Source organism: Canis lupus, chromosome 12 (assembly GCF_011100685.1).
Source record: "Canis lupus familiaris isolate Mischka breed German Shepherd chromosome 12, alternate assembly UU_Cfam_GSD_1.0, whole genome shotgun sequence".
NCBI lineage: Eukaryota > Metazoa > Chordata > Mammalia > Carnivora > Canidae > Canis > Canis lupus.
In genome coordinates, this window is record NC_049233.1 from 66,887,705 (window position 1) to 66,906,740 (window position 19,036).

General features: G+C 35.2%; 1 protein-coding gene across 1 annotated transcript in view; it reads left to right on the plus strand.

The window, feature by feature from the left end:
• The window catches only part of FIG4 (FIG4 phosphoinositide 5-phosphatase), a 123,403-nt gene that overhangs the window by 24,679 nt on the left and 79,688 nt on the right, over nt 1–19,036 (plus strand). The window contains exons 4-8 of the mRNA NM_001114625.1: nt 525–681; nt 4,940–4,990; nt 12,275–12,423; nt 15,594–15,722; nt 18,249–18,349. Coding sequence (NP_001108097.1) covers nt 525–681; nt 4,940–4,990; nt 12,275–12,423; nt 15,594–15,722; nt 18,249–18,349 — 587 coding nt within the window. The remainder of the gene's footprint in view (nt 1–524; nt 682–4,939; nt 4,991–12,274; nt 12,424–15,593; nt 15,723–18,248; nt 18,350–19,036) is intronic.

Sequence of the window (19,036 nt, forward strand, 5' to 3'; positions counted from 1 at the left end):
GATTCACAGTGCATGTTAGCATAGTTTTGTAAGTTTCTGAGAACTTATTTGGTTTTCTGTTTGTTTTTATATACTTGTTGCTCACATATATATTGATTCATTTTAAGTATATATTAACAATCTTAGCCATTTTTAAGTATACACTACAGTAGTGTTAACTATATGTGCCTAGCACAACAGATCTCTAGGACTTTTTCATCTTGGGAAATGAAACTCTCTGTACCTATTAAATAACAACTCCCCTAATCTTAGTGTATTGTTTTGCTTAAAGCCCCTCAGTCCTGTTTGGAATGAGACTAAATATAAAAGAATGAATGAAATAAAATTGTTTAGAATAATATTTTTAAGTGAGATAAATGTCAGTATAGATATTTCTAGAGATTAATTATAATAAAACTGAAAATTTGTAGCTATAAATCAGAAATAAAATAGGAAATGTGTCAAAAAATCTTTTACCTTCTAAATATGTATCTAAAAGCATTACTAAGTATAGGAAACATTATATTTGTCTCTTTTTGTTGTAGGTTTTGTCAGGTTTTTAGAAGGCTATTATATTGTGTTAATAACTAAAAGGAGGAAGATGGCAGATATTGGAGGTCATGCAATATATAAGATTGAAGATACAAATATGATCTATATACCTAATGATTCTGTACGAGTTACTCATCCTGATGAAGCTCGGTACGTAGTGGTGGTAACTACTGTTTGCTTGTTTGTTTTTAATATGGTAGACCAATTAGAAAACAAAATATACTCAAAAGATTATAGATATTATGTTAAAAATGTAAAATACTAGCTCAGAATTCTATAATTTTGTTCAAGGTCTATTATAAACCTCTATTATAACAGTTGATTTAGTTGAAAATCAACAAAAGCTGCTAAAGCCATTAAGTGAGATGTTATCATTGAGGAACAGAATATTTGCTCAGTCTCAACATATTCTCCATGAATCTCTTTATTTACAAAAGAAAAAATGGCAAACATACATACTCAAATATTCAAACTTCACATCACCAATAATGAGACAAAACTAACATTATTTGCCTCTCAATATGAGGCAGTGGAAAGGACACAGATTACCTATGTAGTTTTCTTGCTAAAAATATATATGTTTTTGTTTTATTATGCTGTGCTTACCACAGTGAGTGTAGTTTCCATCTGTCACCATATGATGTTATTATAATAATATTAACTATATTCCCTGTGCTGTACTTTTCATCCCTGTGACTTATTTTATAACTGAGAGTTTGTACCTCTTAATCCCTTTCATCCATTTCACCCATCCTCCCCTCTGGCAATACCTTGTAAAAACATTTAACTTAAATCTAAGCATGAGGAAATAATCAGACAAATCCATCTTGTGGGACATTCTTGAGACAGCTGGCCTGGACTCTTTAGAAATCTCAATGTCATCAAAGACAGAAAAAAACAGAACAGACATAACAATCAAATGTAACACATGAATATCTGTTGCATCCTAGATTAAAATGTATGCACACTTACATACATAGCTATAAAGGACTTTACTGGAACATTTTATATATGGATAATATACCAGGTGATATTGAATCAGTATTAAATTTTAAGTGTAATGATATTCTTATTTAGATTATGTTTTTTCATAATGTATGTGTGTGTGTGAATATATTTTTAGGAGTGAAGTGTCTGCTTCTTACTGAAGCATTATGTCTGCTACTTACTGAAAAGGTTTAGGAAAAGGAAATGCACAGTTAAAGAGAGAGAATGTATATGTGTATGTTTAAGGAGAGAGATTTAACAGTGAATTCAGATGAAGGACATAATGGTATTTATTGTACTGTTGTTCCTTCCAATTTTTCTGTAGGTTTGAAATCTTTAAAAAGTTCCAGAGGAAAATTATTGGAGCCTTGGGAATGTGGGAAATGTCTGTTAGTAAGTTGATAGAGAAAAGAGTAGAATTGATTTATTTTAATATATAAATATGTTTATCATATATATAAAGATTAAAATGGAACAAAGTTAGGTAGTTTATTACTGTTTCTCTTTTTTTAGTAATTTTTTTTTTTTTTTTTTTTTTAGAAAGAGAGAGTAGAGGAGGAGAAAGGGAAAAGGAGAGAAAATCTCAAGCAGGCTCAACCCCCACTGTGGAGCCAAATGTTGAGCTCAGTCTCTGACCCTGAGATTATAACCTGAGCTGAAATCAGGAGATGGATGCTTAACTGACTGAGCCACCCAGGCATGCCTTATTATAATGTTTTTAAGTTTAGATTTTAACTACACTCTATACTTTTATAGTGTTGTTTTAGATACACAAATTTAAAGGTGATGTGGCTCTCTTGCTTAAGACCCTCTTAGTAGGTTTTGGACTCCAGTGATGTTTGGAAGTTGGGTTGCTAAAAAATAATCTGTTTCAGATTAAAATAAGAAGAATTTAACAGATAAAGTGGTCTTTGCCTTGCACTAACTGAAAAACCATTATATCTTACATAGCTTATAGACAGGCATAGTATATTGACTAAAAGTGAATTAGGTACTTCCCAAAGAAAACAAAAACACTAGTTTGAAAAGATACATGCACCCTTGTGTTTATTGCACATTATCTACAATAGCCAAGATGTGTAAAGAGCCCAAGGATCCATCAGTAGATGAATGGATAAAGAAACTGTGGTACACACACACACACAGTGGAATATTAGCCATAAAGAGAAAGAGCTCTTGTAATTCATGAGGACATGGATGGACCTAGGAGGTATTATGCTAAGTGAAATAGGCAGAGAAAGACAAATACTATATGATTTCATTTATATGTGGAATCTGAAAAACAACACAAATAACAAACAAACCAAAAACCAGAAACAGACTCATGAATATAAAGAACAAACTAGTAGTTACCATAGCGGGAGGAGTTGGGGGATAACCAAAACAGGAGAAGGGGATTAAGAAGTACAAACTTCCAGTTATAAAATAAATAAGTCATGATGCTGGAAAGCACAACATAGGAAATATAGTCAATAATATTGTGATAATGTTGTATTATAACAGATGATTGTAATATAATATGATAATATATATTTATATAATATTATGCTACTTAATAATATATTATTAAACATAATAATTAATAATAATAATATTATAGGCCCGCTTTTATAATTATATAATAGGCCTGCTAATTAATAAATAATAATATTATTATTACATTGAGTGATGTTTAGAATTGTCGAATCACCATGTTATACACCTGAAACTAATACATTTTTTGTCAACTACCGTAATAAGTTTTTTTTACAAAAGTGAATCAGACCAGCACATATGAATCCAAGGGATGGGAAAAAGTTTATATTATTTATAAACCTCATCTTCATGATTCTTTAGCCAGGAATAGTAAAATAAATTATGTGGTTCTGTATAGTGATTTGACTTTCTTTGAAGAGTGAAATTATTTTAGGATTAATACTGTGTAGCAGTGGACATTTTTCAGAATAAGATATAATTGTATTAAAAGCTTATTATAGTAGACTGAAGTACTATTACTAAATAGGTAAAACTTTTAAGTCACTTAAGAAACTATAGAATATAATAATTTCTTTTAGTAAAAAGATTTGGTTGGGGTGCCTAGCTTGCTCAGTTGGAGGACCATGTGACTCTTGATCTCAGGGTCATGAATTTGAGCCCCATGTTGGGTGTGGAGATTACTAAAAAAAAAAATAAATGAGCTTAAAAAAAGATTTGGTAAAATATAAGGAAGTAAAATACAGTACTACTAAACATTTCATACATAATGACAAGTAGAGGTTATCCCTGCAATGCATGGTTGTATCAACACTAGAAAATTATGCTAGAGCAGTTCAGTACAATAAAATATTTATTATTGGGAAAAATTGTGATCATCTTAATGTTTGTAGAAAATATATTTGACAAATTCAGTACCCATTTGTGATCAAAAGTCTTTAGAAAGTTGAAAGAATATGAAAAAAAAATGTTAACATTTATTAATCCTGAGGTGTAGATATGCAGATGTTTTACTCTGCCCTTTCTTTTCAGTTGCAAAACTTCACAACTTAAAATTACGGTTTTTGCAAACATTTTTTTGCTTGTTTTTGTTACTCTCCTCCCTCTAACCTCAAAGCATTTACAGAACATATAATTGTAAAAACAAGATAGTGTTTACTTCTGTCTTGCCCCAAGTCTAAGTGCTCCACACATGTAAGTGCATGACTTTACCGCTCCGGCATAATCAGGGATGAGGAAATGGTCAGACTGTAAAGTTAAGGGTCTCTGAAGGGACAATCAACAGACTTAGAAAATGCTTCAGATGAAATTCCCACTGCAGTTTTGGATTGAATTCCTCAGAGTTTTTTTTTTTTTTTTTAATTGGAGTTTGATTTGCCAACATAGAGCATAACACTCATTGCTCATCCTGTCAAGTGCCCCCCTCAGTGCCCATCACCCAGTCACCCCAAACCCCCCCCACCTTCCCTTCCACTACCCCTTGTTCATTTCCCAGAGTTAGGTGTCTCTCATGTTTTGTCACCCTCTCTAATTTTTCCCACTCATTTTCTCTCCTTTCCCCTTTAATCCCTTTCACTATTTTTTATATTCCCCATATAAGTGAAACCATATAATGTTTGTCCTTCTCCGATTGACTTGCTTCACTCAGCATGATACCCTCCAGTTCCACCCATGTCGAAGCAAATGGTGGGTGTTTGTCTTTTTTTTTTTTTAATATTTTATTTTTAAGTAATCTTTATTCCCAACATAGAGCTTAAACTCAATCCCAAAATTATGAGTTGCATGCTCTACCAACTAAGCCAGCCAGGAGCCCCCTGAATTCCTCAATTTTCATGAGAGTATTTACAAATATAAATGTATATGTTAAACCATGAAAATATAATAGTATTGTGTGAATGTAATATGCTTTGGTGTTTTTTGTTTTGTTTTGTTTTGTTTTGTTTTTTAGGTATCTGCGAATATTTCAAAATGTGGACCTGTCTAGCAATTTTTACTTTAGGTAAGTTTGAATTTAGTTTTTCTCCTGTCTGTCACTTAAATGTTATATTATTTTCCAGGGTGTAAAAACAGAATCAGAGGACACAATAGTACTTCCTGTATTTTTTTTTTTTATTGATCAAATTATTTCATCTAAACACATAAAGATAATGGGTATTTCTTCCTTTTACAAATCTGAATTTGAATGGACAAATGGTCCATATTGAATGGACAAATTACAGGGTAATTATTCTCATTATAAAAACTATCCTTGTTTTAGGTGGAATTGTAATGAAGCATTATTTTGTAATTTTTAATTATAAAAATGAAATTTTCATCAGTTTCTAATACAGAGTTGTAACAATTTCACAGATTGTTTTAGTTAGCAATCTATCAAAATTAGGTAAAAATTCATAATAAGAAGAATTGTTACAATACCAACATACCTCTAATGGTCTCATAAATTAATAGTTTTCCTGAAGAGGGATGTGGCATTATTTATTTATGAAAATATATCATAAGAAAATAAATTAGGAGAGAATATATTAATTCCTGTTTCTAAAGAGGCATGTATAGCTTCTCTATTTATGATAGCCCCAAACAAGTAACCCAGCCAGTGTAGGGACAACTCAAATATCAGTAACTGAATGACAGGCAAGTAAATTCTAACAGAGCATTACAGTAGAGTATTATATCACCACCAATGTGACCAATATGTAGGCTTAGGAGATACAGAGTTATTATGCTAAATGGAAAATTCTGTCAGCTATAATATCCAAACTAAAAAGGGAGAACATTGGGCAGCCCAGGTGGCTCAGCAGATTAGCGCCGCCTTCAGCCCAGGGCATGATCCTGGAGACCTGGGATCAAGTCCCACGTTGGGCTTCCTCCATGGAGCCTGCTTCTCCTTCTGCCTGTGTCTCTGCCTGCCTCTCTCTCTCTCTCTCTCTCTGTTTCTCTCATGAATAAATAAATAAATACATAAATAATAAATAAATAGTTCTAAAAAAATTTTTTTAAAAATAAAAAAATAAAAAGGGAGAACACAAAATAGCATGCACCAAAAAGGATACAGGTCCCAAAGACTAAACAAGGACTTGTAGCTATTGGTGCTATGCATTGATGGGGTACTTTGCATTATTTAAAAAGTTTTTTAAATTGTTCATACAGTTAACCACTTATTTATCTGTGAAATAAAGAAAAATGTGTCCTATATAGAATGAGTTATGTCTCCATTGATGTAAAACTGAAGTTCATTATTTTAACAGTGGTATAGTGAAGGGCTCCTAAAGAAAGATTTTTCACTTCCACAAGTGTTTATTGAATGTATATTTCCATTGTGTGTATCTCAGTCACCTGCTTTTCTGTCTTTATTGCTTAATTTTATGTTTATAGCATCTGCAAGTTGTCACTGAGACTTGGTGGGTATTGTTAGAGATGGTCTTCTCCATGATTTCAACTTTGTTTGCATCCCCATCCTGAGCTCTGGGATCAAGTCATCCCATAAATGAAAGCTTATTTCAGTTAAGGTTTTTGTGTCTAATTAGTAAGCTTTAAAATGGATATACTGCATTCTTGGATTCAGCTGGGAATAAAGCAATTATTCTAACCAGGAAAAATTGATTTTTAGAAGTTAAAAATCAACATCTCCCTCCACTGTTGAGATATCATTGACATATAACATCTATAGGTTTAAGGTGTACAGTGTGATGATTAGATACACATATGTATTGTGACGTGATTACCTCAATCTTATTGGGATAATCATCCCCTCTCATAATTATGAGTGTGTGTGTATGTGTGTGTGTGTGTGTGTGTGGTAAAAACATTCAAGATGTACTATCAACAGGTTTCAAGTTGTAATTCATTAATGTTAATTACAGTTACCATGCTATGCATTAGATCCCCAGATTTTATTTATCTTATAGCTGGGAGTTTGTATCATGTGACCAGCGTGTCTCCTTTTTGCCCACCCTACCTTTTCCCATGCCCCAGCCCCTGAAAACTACCATTCTACTTTCTATTTCTATAAGTTTGGCTTTTTTAGATTCTGCATAGAAGTGAAGAACATATGGAAATAATCAGACTTATTTTGCTTAGCATACTGCCCTCAAATTCCATCCATGTTTTTTTTTAAGTGAAGGCATATTCAAAGCAGTCATGTAAAATTCAGAAATTCAAAAGCTTATCAGTAATAACCATTTGGTTGATATTTAAATATGTTCAAATGTAGAATCATAAGTTAAAACAGATTCAAGGTACTTGTTGAAATCACAAGATTAAGAGTTTTCTTTTTTTTTTTTTTAAGATTTATTTATTTATTCATGAGAGACACAGAGAGAGAGGCAGAGACATAGAAGCAGGCTTCTTGCAGGGAGCCCAATAAGTAAGAAAGATATCCATCTAAGGACTTCTATTTTTACTTACGAGTTCAGGAAATAATTGGCCAGAACTTAGAAAACAGCTGATAAATTTAAAATAATCATTATGAAGACAGAAAATTAGTTTACTAAAGATACATAGGTGAGGATTTTGAAAGATTGGAGTGACCATAGCTAATATCAAACTTCTCATTCTAATTATTATATATGTTGAGAACTGGATTCCTTTCACAAAGAAAAAGACAAAAACATTCAACTAAATGAAATTATAATTTGGGCAATGACAGCTCTTAAACGGACGCCTGGGTGGCTCAGTGGTTGAGCATCTGCCTTCATGCTCAGGGTGTGATCCTGAGATCCAGAATCGAATCCATCCGTGTTGTTGCACATAGCAGAATTTCCTTTTTTTTTTTTTAATGGTTGAGTAGTATCCTACCCTCTGTGTGTGTGTACTGTTAGAGATGGTCTTCTCCATGACTTCAACTTTGTTTGTATCCCCATACTGAGCTCTGGGATCACACATACATGTATATATACACACAGACACATCTTCTTCTTCCATTCATCCATTGCGGACTCAGGATGTTTCCATGTCTTGATTATTGTAAATAATGCTTGCAGTGAATATGGGGCTGCAGATAGCTCTCAAGATGATGATTTCATTTCTTTTGGCTATATACTCAAATGTGGGATGGCTGGATCATATGGTAGTTCTGTTTTTAAATATTTTAGGAACCTCCATACTATTTTCTACAGTAACTACACCAATTTACATTCCCACCAACAGTGCACAGGGTTCCTTTTTTCTCCACAGCTTAGCCAACACTTGTCTTTTGATAATAGCCATTATAGCAGGTATGAGTTGCTATCTCACTGTGGCTTTAGAATTTTTTAAAAAATATTTTATTTATTTATCCACGAGAGACACAAAAAGAGAAGCAGAGACATAGACAGAGGGAGAAACAGGCTCCCCACGGAGCCAGAAATGGGACTCGATCCCAAGACCTTGGAATCATGCCCTGAGCTGAAGGCAGACGCTCAACCGCTGAGCCACCCAGGCATCCCTCATTGTGGTTTTAATTTGCATTTCCCTGATGTGATGTTGAACATTTTTTTCAATTATCTGTTGGCCATTTCCTATGGAAAAATGTCTAGTCCATTTTTAATTGGACTTTTTTGGGTTTTTTGTTTTGTTTTGCTCTTGAGTCGTATGAGTTCCTTATGTATTTTGGATATTAACCCCCATCAGATAAATGGTTTATAAATATTTTCTCCCATTACATACGTTGCCTTTTTATTTTGTTGAGTTTTTGTTTCTGTGCAGAAGCTTTTTAGTTTGCTGTCATCCCACTTGTTTATTTTTACTTCTGTTGCCTGTGTTTTGGGTGTCATACCCATAAAATCTTTGCTAAAATCAATGGCAGAGTTTTCACCCTTTGTCGTCTTCTAGGAGTTTTACAATTTTTGGTCTTAATTTAAGTCTTTAATCCACCTTGAGTTAATTTTTGTGAATGGTGTAAGACAAGGGTTCAATTTATTCTTTGTAAATGGTTGTTGAGCTTTCCCAGCACCCTTTATTGAAGAGACTGTCCTTTCCCCATGTGTCTTCTTGGCTCCCTTGTCAAATAGTTGACTCTGTATGCATGGACTTATTTCTGGGCTTTCAGTTCTGTTCCACTGGTCTATGTGTCTATTTTTATGCCATGCTACTTTGAATGCTATAGATTTGTAAAAAGTTTGAAATCTCAAAGTATGATGCCTCCATCTTTGTTCTTTTTTTTTTTGTTTTTAAGATTGCTTTGGCTATTAGAGATCTTTTGTGATTCTGTACAAATTTTAAAATTGTTTTTTCTATTTCTGTCAAAAATACTTTTGGAATTTTGATAGGGATCTATCGATGGCTTTGGGTAGTATAGATACTTAAACAATGTTAATTCTTCTGATCTATGAACATGGAATATCTTTCCATTTATTTGCAGCTTCAGTTTATTTCATCAGTGTCTTCTAATTTTCAGTGTAAGATCTTCCTCCTCCTTGGTTAAATTTATTACTGAGGTTTTTTTTTTTTTTTTTTTTTTTGATGCTATTGTAAATGTGATTGAAAGACCACCCTCTTTTTTTTTTAATAATTTTATTTATTTGTGATAGTCATCACACACAGAGAGAGAGAGAGAGAGAGAGAGGCAGAAGCAGGCTCCATGCACCGGGAGCCCGACGTGGGATTCGATCCCGAGTCTCCAGGATCGCGCCCTGGGCCAAAGGCAGGAGCCAAACCGCTGCGCCACCCAGGGATCCCGACCACCCTCTTTTTAAAAATATTTTATTTATTTATTTGAGACAGAGAGAGAACACAAGTAGGGGGAGTAGCAGAGAGAGAGGGAGAAGCAGATTCCTCATTTAGCACAGAGCCTGATGCAGGGCTTGATCCCAGGACCCTGAGATCATGACCTGAGCCAAAGGCAGACACTTAACTGACTGAGCCACCTAGGCACCCTGAAAAACCAACTTATTAATATAACTTTTATCCCTGAGATTAGGTGCTGGTAAAATTAATGGCTCCATCTAGCAAATATGGTAAAATTGAATTTCATAGATGAAACAAATCAATTTCAATCAAATTGTATGAATAAATTAAAGAAGAAATCATAATTGAAATAATATGTGAGTTTCTAGACAAAATTGTAGCCATCTGAAAATATTACTAAAATGTACATTTGTGTAAACCAAAAGAATTCTAGATACCTTCTGAAATTCTGTGCTAAAATGTACAGGCTATAGATATTTTTTAAATTATTAATTGTTTAAAAATCAGGATTGTAAAATGGGTTTCTTTTGGCCTCAGGGCCAAATTTTATTTGCAAAGACTGTTTGGATGGCTATTACTCTCCTAAAACATTTTTTTATTGTAATGGCTGTATCATTTGTTTATTCTTGTTTTATTATGAAGTCAGTTATGATATTACCACTAATAAATAATAGAAATATTTTTGTTCATAGAGTACAGACCACGCACTATTGCATGGATGTTGTAACATCTATAGAACTCCATTCTGATATGTATCAGAATGTGACCCCTTTGTACATGGCCATGAAGTTAGACTGATTTCATTGTGAAGCAAAAAATGCACATTGCAAATCAGTGAATGTTGATCACTCACATTGTATTGTATATTTCTCTTTTTTGAAACTTATTTAAATTCAGTTAGTTAACATATAATGTATCATTAGTTTCTAATGTGGAATTCAGTTATTCATCTATTGCATATAACACCCAGTGCACATTGCATCACCCAGTTACCACATGCTCTCACCTTCCTCCCCTCCAGCAATCCTGTTTGTTTCCTATAGTTAAAAATCTCTTATGATTTGTCTCCTCTCTGATTTCATTTTACTTTATTTTTCCCTCCCTTCCCCTATGATCCTCTGTTTTGTTTCTTAAATTCCACATGTGAGTGAAATCATGTGATAATTGTCTGTCTCTGATTGACTTATTTCACTTAGCATAATAACCTCCAGTCCATCCATATCATTGTAAATGGTAATATTTCATCTTTTTTGATGGCTGAGTAATATTCCATTGTGTAGGTGCCCCTTTGGATCACCATGTTTTGTGTCTTTGGTAAATACCAAATAGTGATTGTCGAGTCATAGTGTAGCTCTGTTTTCAGCTTCTTGAGGAACCTCCATACTGTATTCCAGAGTGGCTTATACCAGTTTGCATTCCTACCAACAGTATAAGATGGTTCCCCCTTCTTTGCATCCTCACCAACATTTGTTGTTTCCTGACTTCTTAGTTTTAGCCATTCAGACTAGTGTGAGGTGGTATCTCATTGTGGATTTGATTTGTATGTCCCTGATGCCGAGTGATGTGGAACATTTTTTCAAATTCAACACCCAAAATATAAATAATCCAGTCAAGAAATGGGCAGAAGAAATGAACAGACATTTCTCCAAAGAAGACATGCAAACGGGCCAATAGATACATGTATTTTATATTTCTAATTGTGCAAATGCCTAAGTCATGCAATAATTTTTTTAGTTGAAACATAGTAGATATACAATATTATATTAGTTTTAGGTGTACAACATAGTAAATTGACAATTCTATACATTACTCAGTGCTCACCATGATAAGTATACTACCATCTATCATCATACAACATTATTATGATATTATTGACTATATTTCCTAGCTGTACTTTTCATCTCTGTGACTTTTTTTTATAACTGGAAGTTTGTACCCCTTAATCCCCTTTATCTGTTTTTGCCGATCCCCTACCTCTTTCCCCTTGGCAACCACCAGTTCTCTGTATTTATGAATCTGTTTCTGGTTTATTTGGTTGTTTGTATTGTTTTTTAGATTCCACATATAAATGAAATGATACTGTATGTGTCATTCTCTTTTTGACTTATGTCACTTAGTGTAATGCCCTCTAGATCCATCCATGTTGTTGCAAATGGCAAGAGCTCATTCTTTTGTGTGGCTGAGTAATATTCCATTGTGCAGATATACCACATCTTTATCCATTCATCTATCACTGGAAACTTATGTTGCTTCCATATCTATATCTTGGCTATTGTAGATAATACTGCAACAGACATAGGGGTGCATATATCTCTTCAAATTAGTGTTTTTATCTTCATTGAGTAAATACCCAGAATTGGAATTCCCAGATTATATAGTATTTCTGTTTTTAATTTTTTGAGGATGGAATGATATTTAAGTTTCGAATTAAATTCATGGTTTACTGTGTTTTACAGTGCTTATTTGAATAGCATCACTTTCAAAAAAAAAATGAATAGCATCACTTTCAAGTAATGGAACAGGTGCTAATGTCATTCACAGTTTTTAATTCCATATGGGAGCCAAGACTGAAATATGTTTTGCTTTTATAATTCTTACTAAGTTTCAGTTATGTTCTCAGTTACAGCTATGATTTGTCCCACTCACTTCAGTATAATCTCACTGTCTTGCGAATGCCCCTGGAGATGTTAAAGTCAGAAACAACTCAGACTCGCCAGGAGAGTTTCGACATCTTTGAAGATGAAGGATTAATTACACAAGGTGGAAGTGGTAGGTGGTTTTCAGCACATCTAATGTAGGTTATATAGCATCTGTGAAATGGCATCTCATTAACTCATGTTTCCTTCATATTCCTCTGTCCTTTATTGCTCTGTGTCCTTACATGAGGTTATTTTGGATATATAAACTTGACTAATTCATTTTTATAGAGATCATTAATCACAATGTGATTTCATTTGTGGGCCAGCCAGAAAATTGTATGTTGACATTTTCCTAGCAAATTTTCATGTATTTTTAATAGAATACACTTAGATCTAGACTTTTGATGAAGTTTGAACAGAGAATTTTTTTTTTTTTAATATTGGGGAATACATACCATCACCTTTTATTCCTTCATAGAGTTTTGGAAAAAAATTCACCATGAGTTCTCTCTTGTGTTGTAGACATTTACTACAATATCTCTAATTCTCATAAAAACTCTGCTCAGTAGGTATGATGCCACTTTTAAGGAAATAAAGATTAAGTAGGAAACTGAGACATAGAGATTAAGATCACATGGCCAGTGTGCCAAAGAACCAATGCAGTGGATCAGAGGTTGTTCTTATTTTGATTGGTCCCAGTTTGACCCAGGTGTCCCCATAGGCCTTGGTTCTGTCAGGACCACTGTGGGATCACTGCAGGACTACATGTGGGGGCCACCCTCGAGATCCTAAACAAACCAACCACAAAGCAGGATTGGTACTTTTATCCCTAGATTTTTGGGTTGGTCTAGAGAGCTAAAGCCAGAGGCATTGCTAAAGTGAATATTGTAAAGGAATCATTTCAGACTTAAAGCAGTTTAGCTGAGTTGGATTTATTATGGAAACATAGTAAGTCATTAGTGTCTTGGGCACTTTGCTCTGTGCAACTTTAATAATAGTGATAATAAAGATGTGGGTGCAGAGTTAGAATGTAATCTAAAGTTCCAGAAGGTTTGTCCTTGCAGGACACTCAAGAAGAGCCTATGCTCTATTAGCATTTTGCCAAAGGTTCTTGGTCACTCTAAGAAGACTTTAGAGAGTTACTTAAACTGGATGCCATCCCTGCCATTGCCCTTAATCTATTAGATTGACTATCCCTTCTAAGGCCAAACTCAGCGCATGCTCTCCACCTCAGAATGTCAAGATCACATAAATTTGCCCTGGTTTAGGCTCCCAAATTGTAACCTATGCTATAGAGACAGGTGGAGGTCAAGATAATGTGTGGCTGAATATTTGCTTGCATCATTTCTTCTAAATATCACACTTAGGAATAGAAAAACTAAAAGTACTACTATGTCATCCTGAATATGAATTTGAATATTTGTTCTGAAATCTGAATTAAGCCTCTAAAAGCTACTTAATTTTTTACTGTCTCTGGAACAATTCTACGTGATGGATATGAATAACAGTGTGTATTAGATTTTTATAGCTGTTAAAACAAATCACCACAGATTTAGTGACTTAAAACTACAAATTTACTGTTACAGAAGTTGGAAGTCCAAAGTAGGTCTCTCAGTAGACTAAGATTAGGATGTTGGCAGGGCTCTGCTCCTTTTGGACACTGCAGAAAATCCTTTTTTTTTTTTTTTTTTTTTTTGCCATTCCATCTTCTAGAGATTGCCCATAGTTCCTGGCTTGGGGCCCCTTCCATGTTCAAAACTAGCAACGGCTGGCCAAGGCTTTTCCTACATTATATCACGCTGACACTTATATTCCTGTTTTCCTCTTTCACTTATAAATAATGACCCTATGATTACATTGGGCCCATCTGGATGATTCAAAATACTCTCCCCATCTCAAGGTCATTACCAGCCTTAATTCCATCTGCAACTTTAATTCTTCCTTGCCATATAACATAACATATTCACATGTTCTGGTGATTAGGACATACACATCTTTGGGGGGGGGGGAGGTGGGCACTATTCTTCTACCACATGGGGAAACTGATAGGAAACAGAGTGAGGGTAGAAGTAGAAGATAAAGGGGTAGGTAGAAAGGAAAATAATACATTTTTTAAAAGTCCCTACTATGTCAGGTGGTATATTAGTCACTTTGCATGTATTATTTAATCTGAATTTGTCTCTGAGGTAGTATCATCATTCTACAGTTCAGAAAATTGAGGTTCAGGGATGTAAAGTAACTTGCCAGAGGTCACAGAGTCTGATAAGTGCCAAAGATGGGACTCTAGTTCCTGTGTGTATAATTCATGCTCTGTGTAAAGCATTGAAAGGGTAGGGAAAGTTTAGGTTTTATCATCAAACCAAGTGTATTTGTTGCAGTATATGAACACTCTTACCATACCATGTTTTGAGAAGAAAAATAGCCTGCTATCCAGAACTGTTAGTCTTTTTTTAAAAAAGGTTTATTTATTTGATGGGGGAAGGGACAAAAATCCTCAAGCAACCTTCCCACTGAGCATAGAGCCCAGGACAGGGCTTGATCCCATGACCCTCAGATCATGACCTGAGCTGAAATCAAGAATTGGACACACAACCAATTGGGCCACCCAGGCATCCCACTGTTACAGTCTTTTAAGCCATAATCATACTTATTTCTCATTTTGCACTTTATATAAGTTTAGTAAAACTCATTGATGCTTAATCAATGTATCTGAATATGCTGAATCACGTTTGGTGAAATTAAGTACTTCATCTAGAAGAAGCCTGATATGCTAATAACTACCACTTACGGAAGTATCCATAAGGCACCAAGCTTGCTTGAAGCACTTGATGCGCATTACCAACGTTACCATCTTTACAGCAACCACATGATGCAGGTACAGATGAGAAAGTGGGCACTGAGGTAGTAACACTCTTGGTTACCTCTGTCACCCTGCTGATGAGAGGCAGAGCCAGTGTTTGGATCCAGGCACTCTGACCCCAGAGCAGTGCTTCCAGCCACTGTACTCTGGAATCTTTGGCCTTCATCATGTGTTTGTCCATGTGTCCTTAATTTCCCTATTATTTTCTTTTCTCTTAGGTTAAAAACTTTCACACATCGGAAAAAATGTGTTCATTCTTTCACTTTGTACTGAATCAACACGGTGTTCTGGGTGATGATATGAATTCCAGCCACTGAAAATGGCAGTGCTATTAATCAGGCATTTTATTTTGAAGTTAAAAACAAAAAATTAAGAACTTAAAAATGAGTTGAGTGTAGACCAATTTCCTTGTATGTCTGACACCGACTTTTATTTTTCAGGTGTATTTGGGATCTGTAGTGAGCCTTATATGAAGTATGTGTGGAATGGTGAACTTCTGGATATAATTAAAAATACTGTGCATCGTGACTGGCTGTTGTATATTATTCATGGGTTCTGTGGGCAGTCAAGTATCCTTTTTTAAAAAAACTAAGATAATATTAAACTTATGGTGTATCAATCTGTAGCAGACTGTATATGAATTATCAGATTATAATTATCATTCTGTGCACCTAGCAGGAAAACTTACTCATGATATCAGGTAGTGGAAATATAAAGAGTAATGCAGACCATTTGAACAGATCTGTTATGTACATGGAGAGATAAACAGCAGGGAAGAAAATACTATGTGCAGAGTAAGTAATATAGGCAATAAATATCATTCATACCTGAGAGGAGGAGCAGAATCACTGACAGGTGGGGAGGATGGGGCAGGCTTGTAGGAAAAGTGAGGGTTGCCTTCACTTTAAACAAAAGTAGGACTTTAAAAGGAAGCAGGGAGCAAGCTCATAGGAGGAGAAAGCACCACAAGTGTAGGGGTAGAAAAGTTCATGGGGGTTGCATATAAAATCCTTGGGAGGTACAATGTAGTGGGTTGCAGGGAGTCAGATTGCTAGTCACCAAATTGCTTTGCTGGTCAGACTAAGTAAGTATTTTGGGTTTGGTGCCTGAACTTTTGAAAGTGTTTTTCAAGAGGGTAACATAGAGGGGAATTCTTAGGAAGGTTGAGTTGACAGCTATTTTCAGGCTGGATTAGATAAAATGAGACTTGAGTAGGCGACATGAGTTAGGAAATTGCCGTGGTTCAGGCATAATATAATAAAATCCTGGATTGGAAAGGGATATAACAGATTAAGTAGATATAGGTTGAACCTTGGGTTAAGCTGATTTTGAGTTCAATTTTATCAATACTTTTTTTCCCCTTTTATTTAATTTCTAGCTATAGTTGAAACCTTTCCAGAAAGTGTTCTTATGCTATGAGGCTTTGAGAGACACACTGTATACTTTCGAGGAGTGGTATTTAGGTTTTTCCTGTCCCTTTTTGAGATGAAAAGGACGTTTGTACACCCAGCTAGTTTTCCAGTTGATGTTCTTTCTTACCTTAGGTTTTTTTAATACCTATGGTGAAAACTTTAAAGAAGTGGTTATTTTGCGATCATTAAGTGGGTGAATGTGATTAGTAATATTTTTTTCTTGTACCAGAACATTTAGGAGGAGTGGCATCAAGGGTTATACCTGGAGAGGTTCGTCCTAAAGAGGGCTGGTGGCGCTTTCTTTATGGCAAATGAGGGAGAAGAGATGCTAGATGAAGGCACAGAGGAAGTTTGAAATGAGGATGAGTGAGATTTATGTGCTATACTTGCAAGTCAGGCTCATTACTTTATAATCATTTCCAAGCAGTGAGTAGTATTATCTGCCTGGTTTATTCACTGAATAATGAGATTCAGCCCTGAATTTCACTTTTCTGTTTCCAAAAGTGAAATCTACCTGGAAAGAACACAAGGTTTTCACCACCAAGGACACCAAAAAAGAATGTGCTACAGTTTCTAAAGGCATTTTCTAAGAGGTAGTTCTACACTGTTTTGTATCACCAAGAGCTAATTCAGGGCCAGGCAGGTATTATGCACAGTAAATGTTTTTGTTTGTGTTTATTTAAATAGCAAATAACAATGGTTATTTAAATCCATAACCATGGATTATAGTTTTAAAGCTCATTAGATTAGATGATGAATCTCGTTTCTTAGTTACCAAGCACTTAATGGATTCCAGAAGTCTTTATGATGATAAAAAAAAAATTGCTATTTATTCAGCATTTACCATAGGACAGACCCTGGTTTACACACATTATGTAACCTAGTCCTGCCAACCACTGCATAAAGTTACTTTACTAGTTCTTATACCATTTTACAGAAGATGAACTGAGGCTCAGAAAGCTAAATAAGGTGACATAATCAAAGCTGCATATCAACTACACAATTCACAGTGTTTAGTTCTTGCTGTTGGGTGACAAATTTGGGCAACTCTTACAGTATTATGCTTACTGCATTCCCTACCTATTATATATTGTTTCATGATTAATCCCCTGTTAAGTGACATATACTCTCTATGAGAGGTGTCTGATCTCTGAAGACTAAGGAAGAATTCGTTGTACCTGTCTATATCCTTTAGTTGGTGGTGAGAGACCAGTTCTTCCCTTGGCCATTAACCCTACACCTTTTTACCATTTCCTCTGAAATTCGTGGAAACCACTCCCTCGGGAGGCCTCTTTTTGCTTTACTACCTACCTAGTTTGGAAGAACAGACCCAATGCTGCTCCCTTCTTGAATGGAGCTTTTTGGTGTTCTTTAACCTTCTGGACAAGATTTTATTTATCTCTATCTATTAAAATTTTTATTTATTTATTGATGAGAGACCTAGAGAGAGAGAGAGGCAGAGACATAGGCAGAGGGAGAAGCAGGCTCCCCACAGGGGAGTCTGATGCAGGACTTGATCCCAGGACCCCGGGATCCAAGCTGAAGGCAGACACTCAACCACTGAGCCACTCAGGTGCCCCTGGACAAGATATATTTAAATGTATATTTAGGGTCTAATGATTCTCTTGGTGTGGTGTGACCGTTTGGTGTGAGTGCTCAAACAGCTTTAACTTGATTTCTAAGAGCTGTTGATCTACGGACGACCAGTCTATGTGACTCTAATAGCTAGAAGATCCAGTAAGTTTGCCGGGACCCGCTTTCTCAAGAGAGGTGCAAATTGTGAGGTAAGGTGGAGAAGCAGCAGAGCTGCTGACATCTTAACCTTTCACATCAGCTTTGCCAACAGAGGAAGCAAAGTGGAATTCTAGAAAGTGGCATTTCTTACTTCGGGACATGATCAAGAGAATAATTAATGCTCCGGACTATCTGAGGCTTGTCAGAAATGTGACTAGTATACAGATGTTCTGAAAAATTGACTATCTTAGAGCAAGTTATGCATTGCCTTGGGGAGTTAGGAAACATGTCTCATGTTTTGGAGGATGAGCCATTTCTGTAATATACAGAAAAAAATGTAGTGCATATTTAGTGTAGTGACTAAAATAGCAGAACACCTCCATCAGAGGAATAAGTGGAGGGGAGCAGTCATTGGTAGAGCATCCTTGATGAGAAGACAGAGTATAGCAAGGCATGGAAACCCTTTGCCCCCTCGCCTCTGCTTTGGTTTGGCTCCAGGCAGTCTCCTAATATGCTCACTCCTAGAAAATAACCACAACAAATTCTATCATGCCATCAGTCCTGTTATCCCCTCGAAGTATTTCATCTCTATTTGCAGTAGACAGCTTGAGTCTTACGCAGATGTACGACTGAGTAGACAGATTGAGTGAGACATTGGGTTTAATCCTGTGTTAAAATAGCAACATTGTGCTTAAAATTATATCCACAATGCAAATAGTTATAACTAGTGCTCTAAG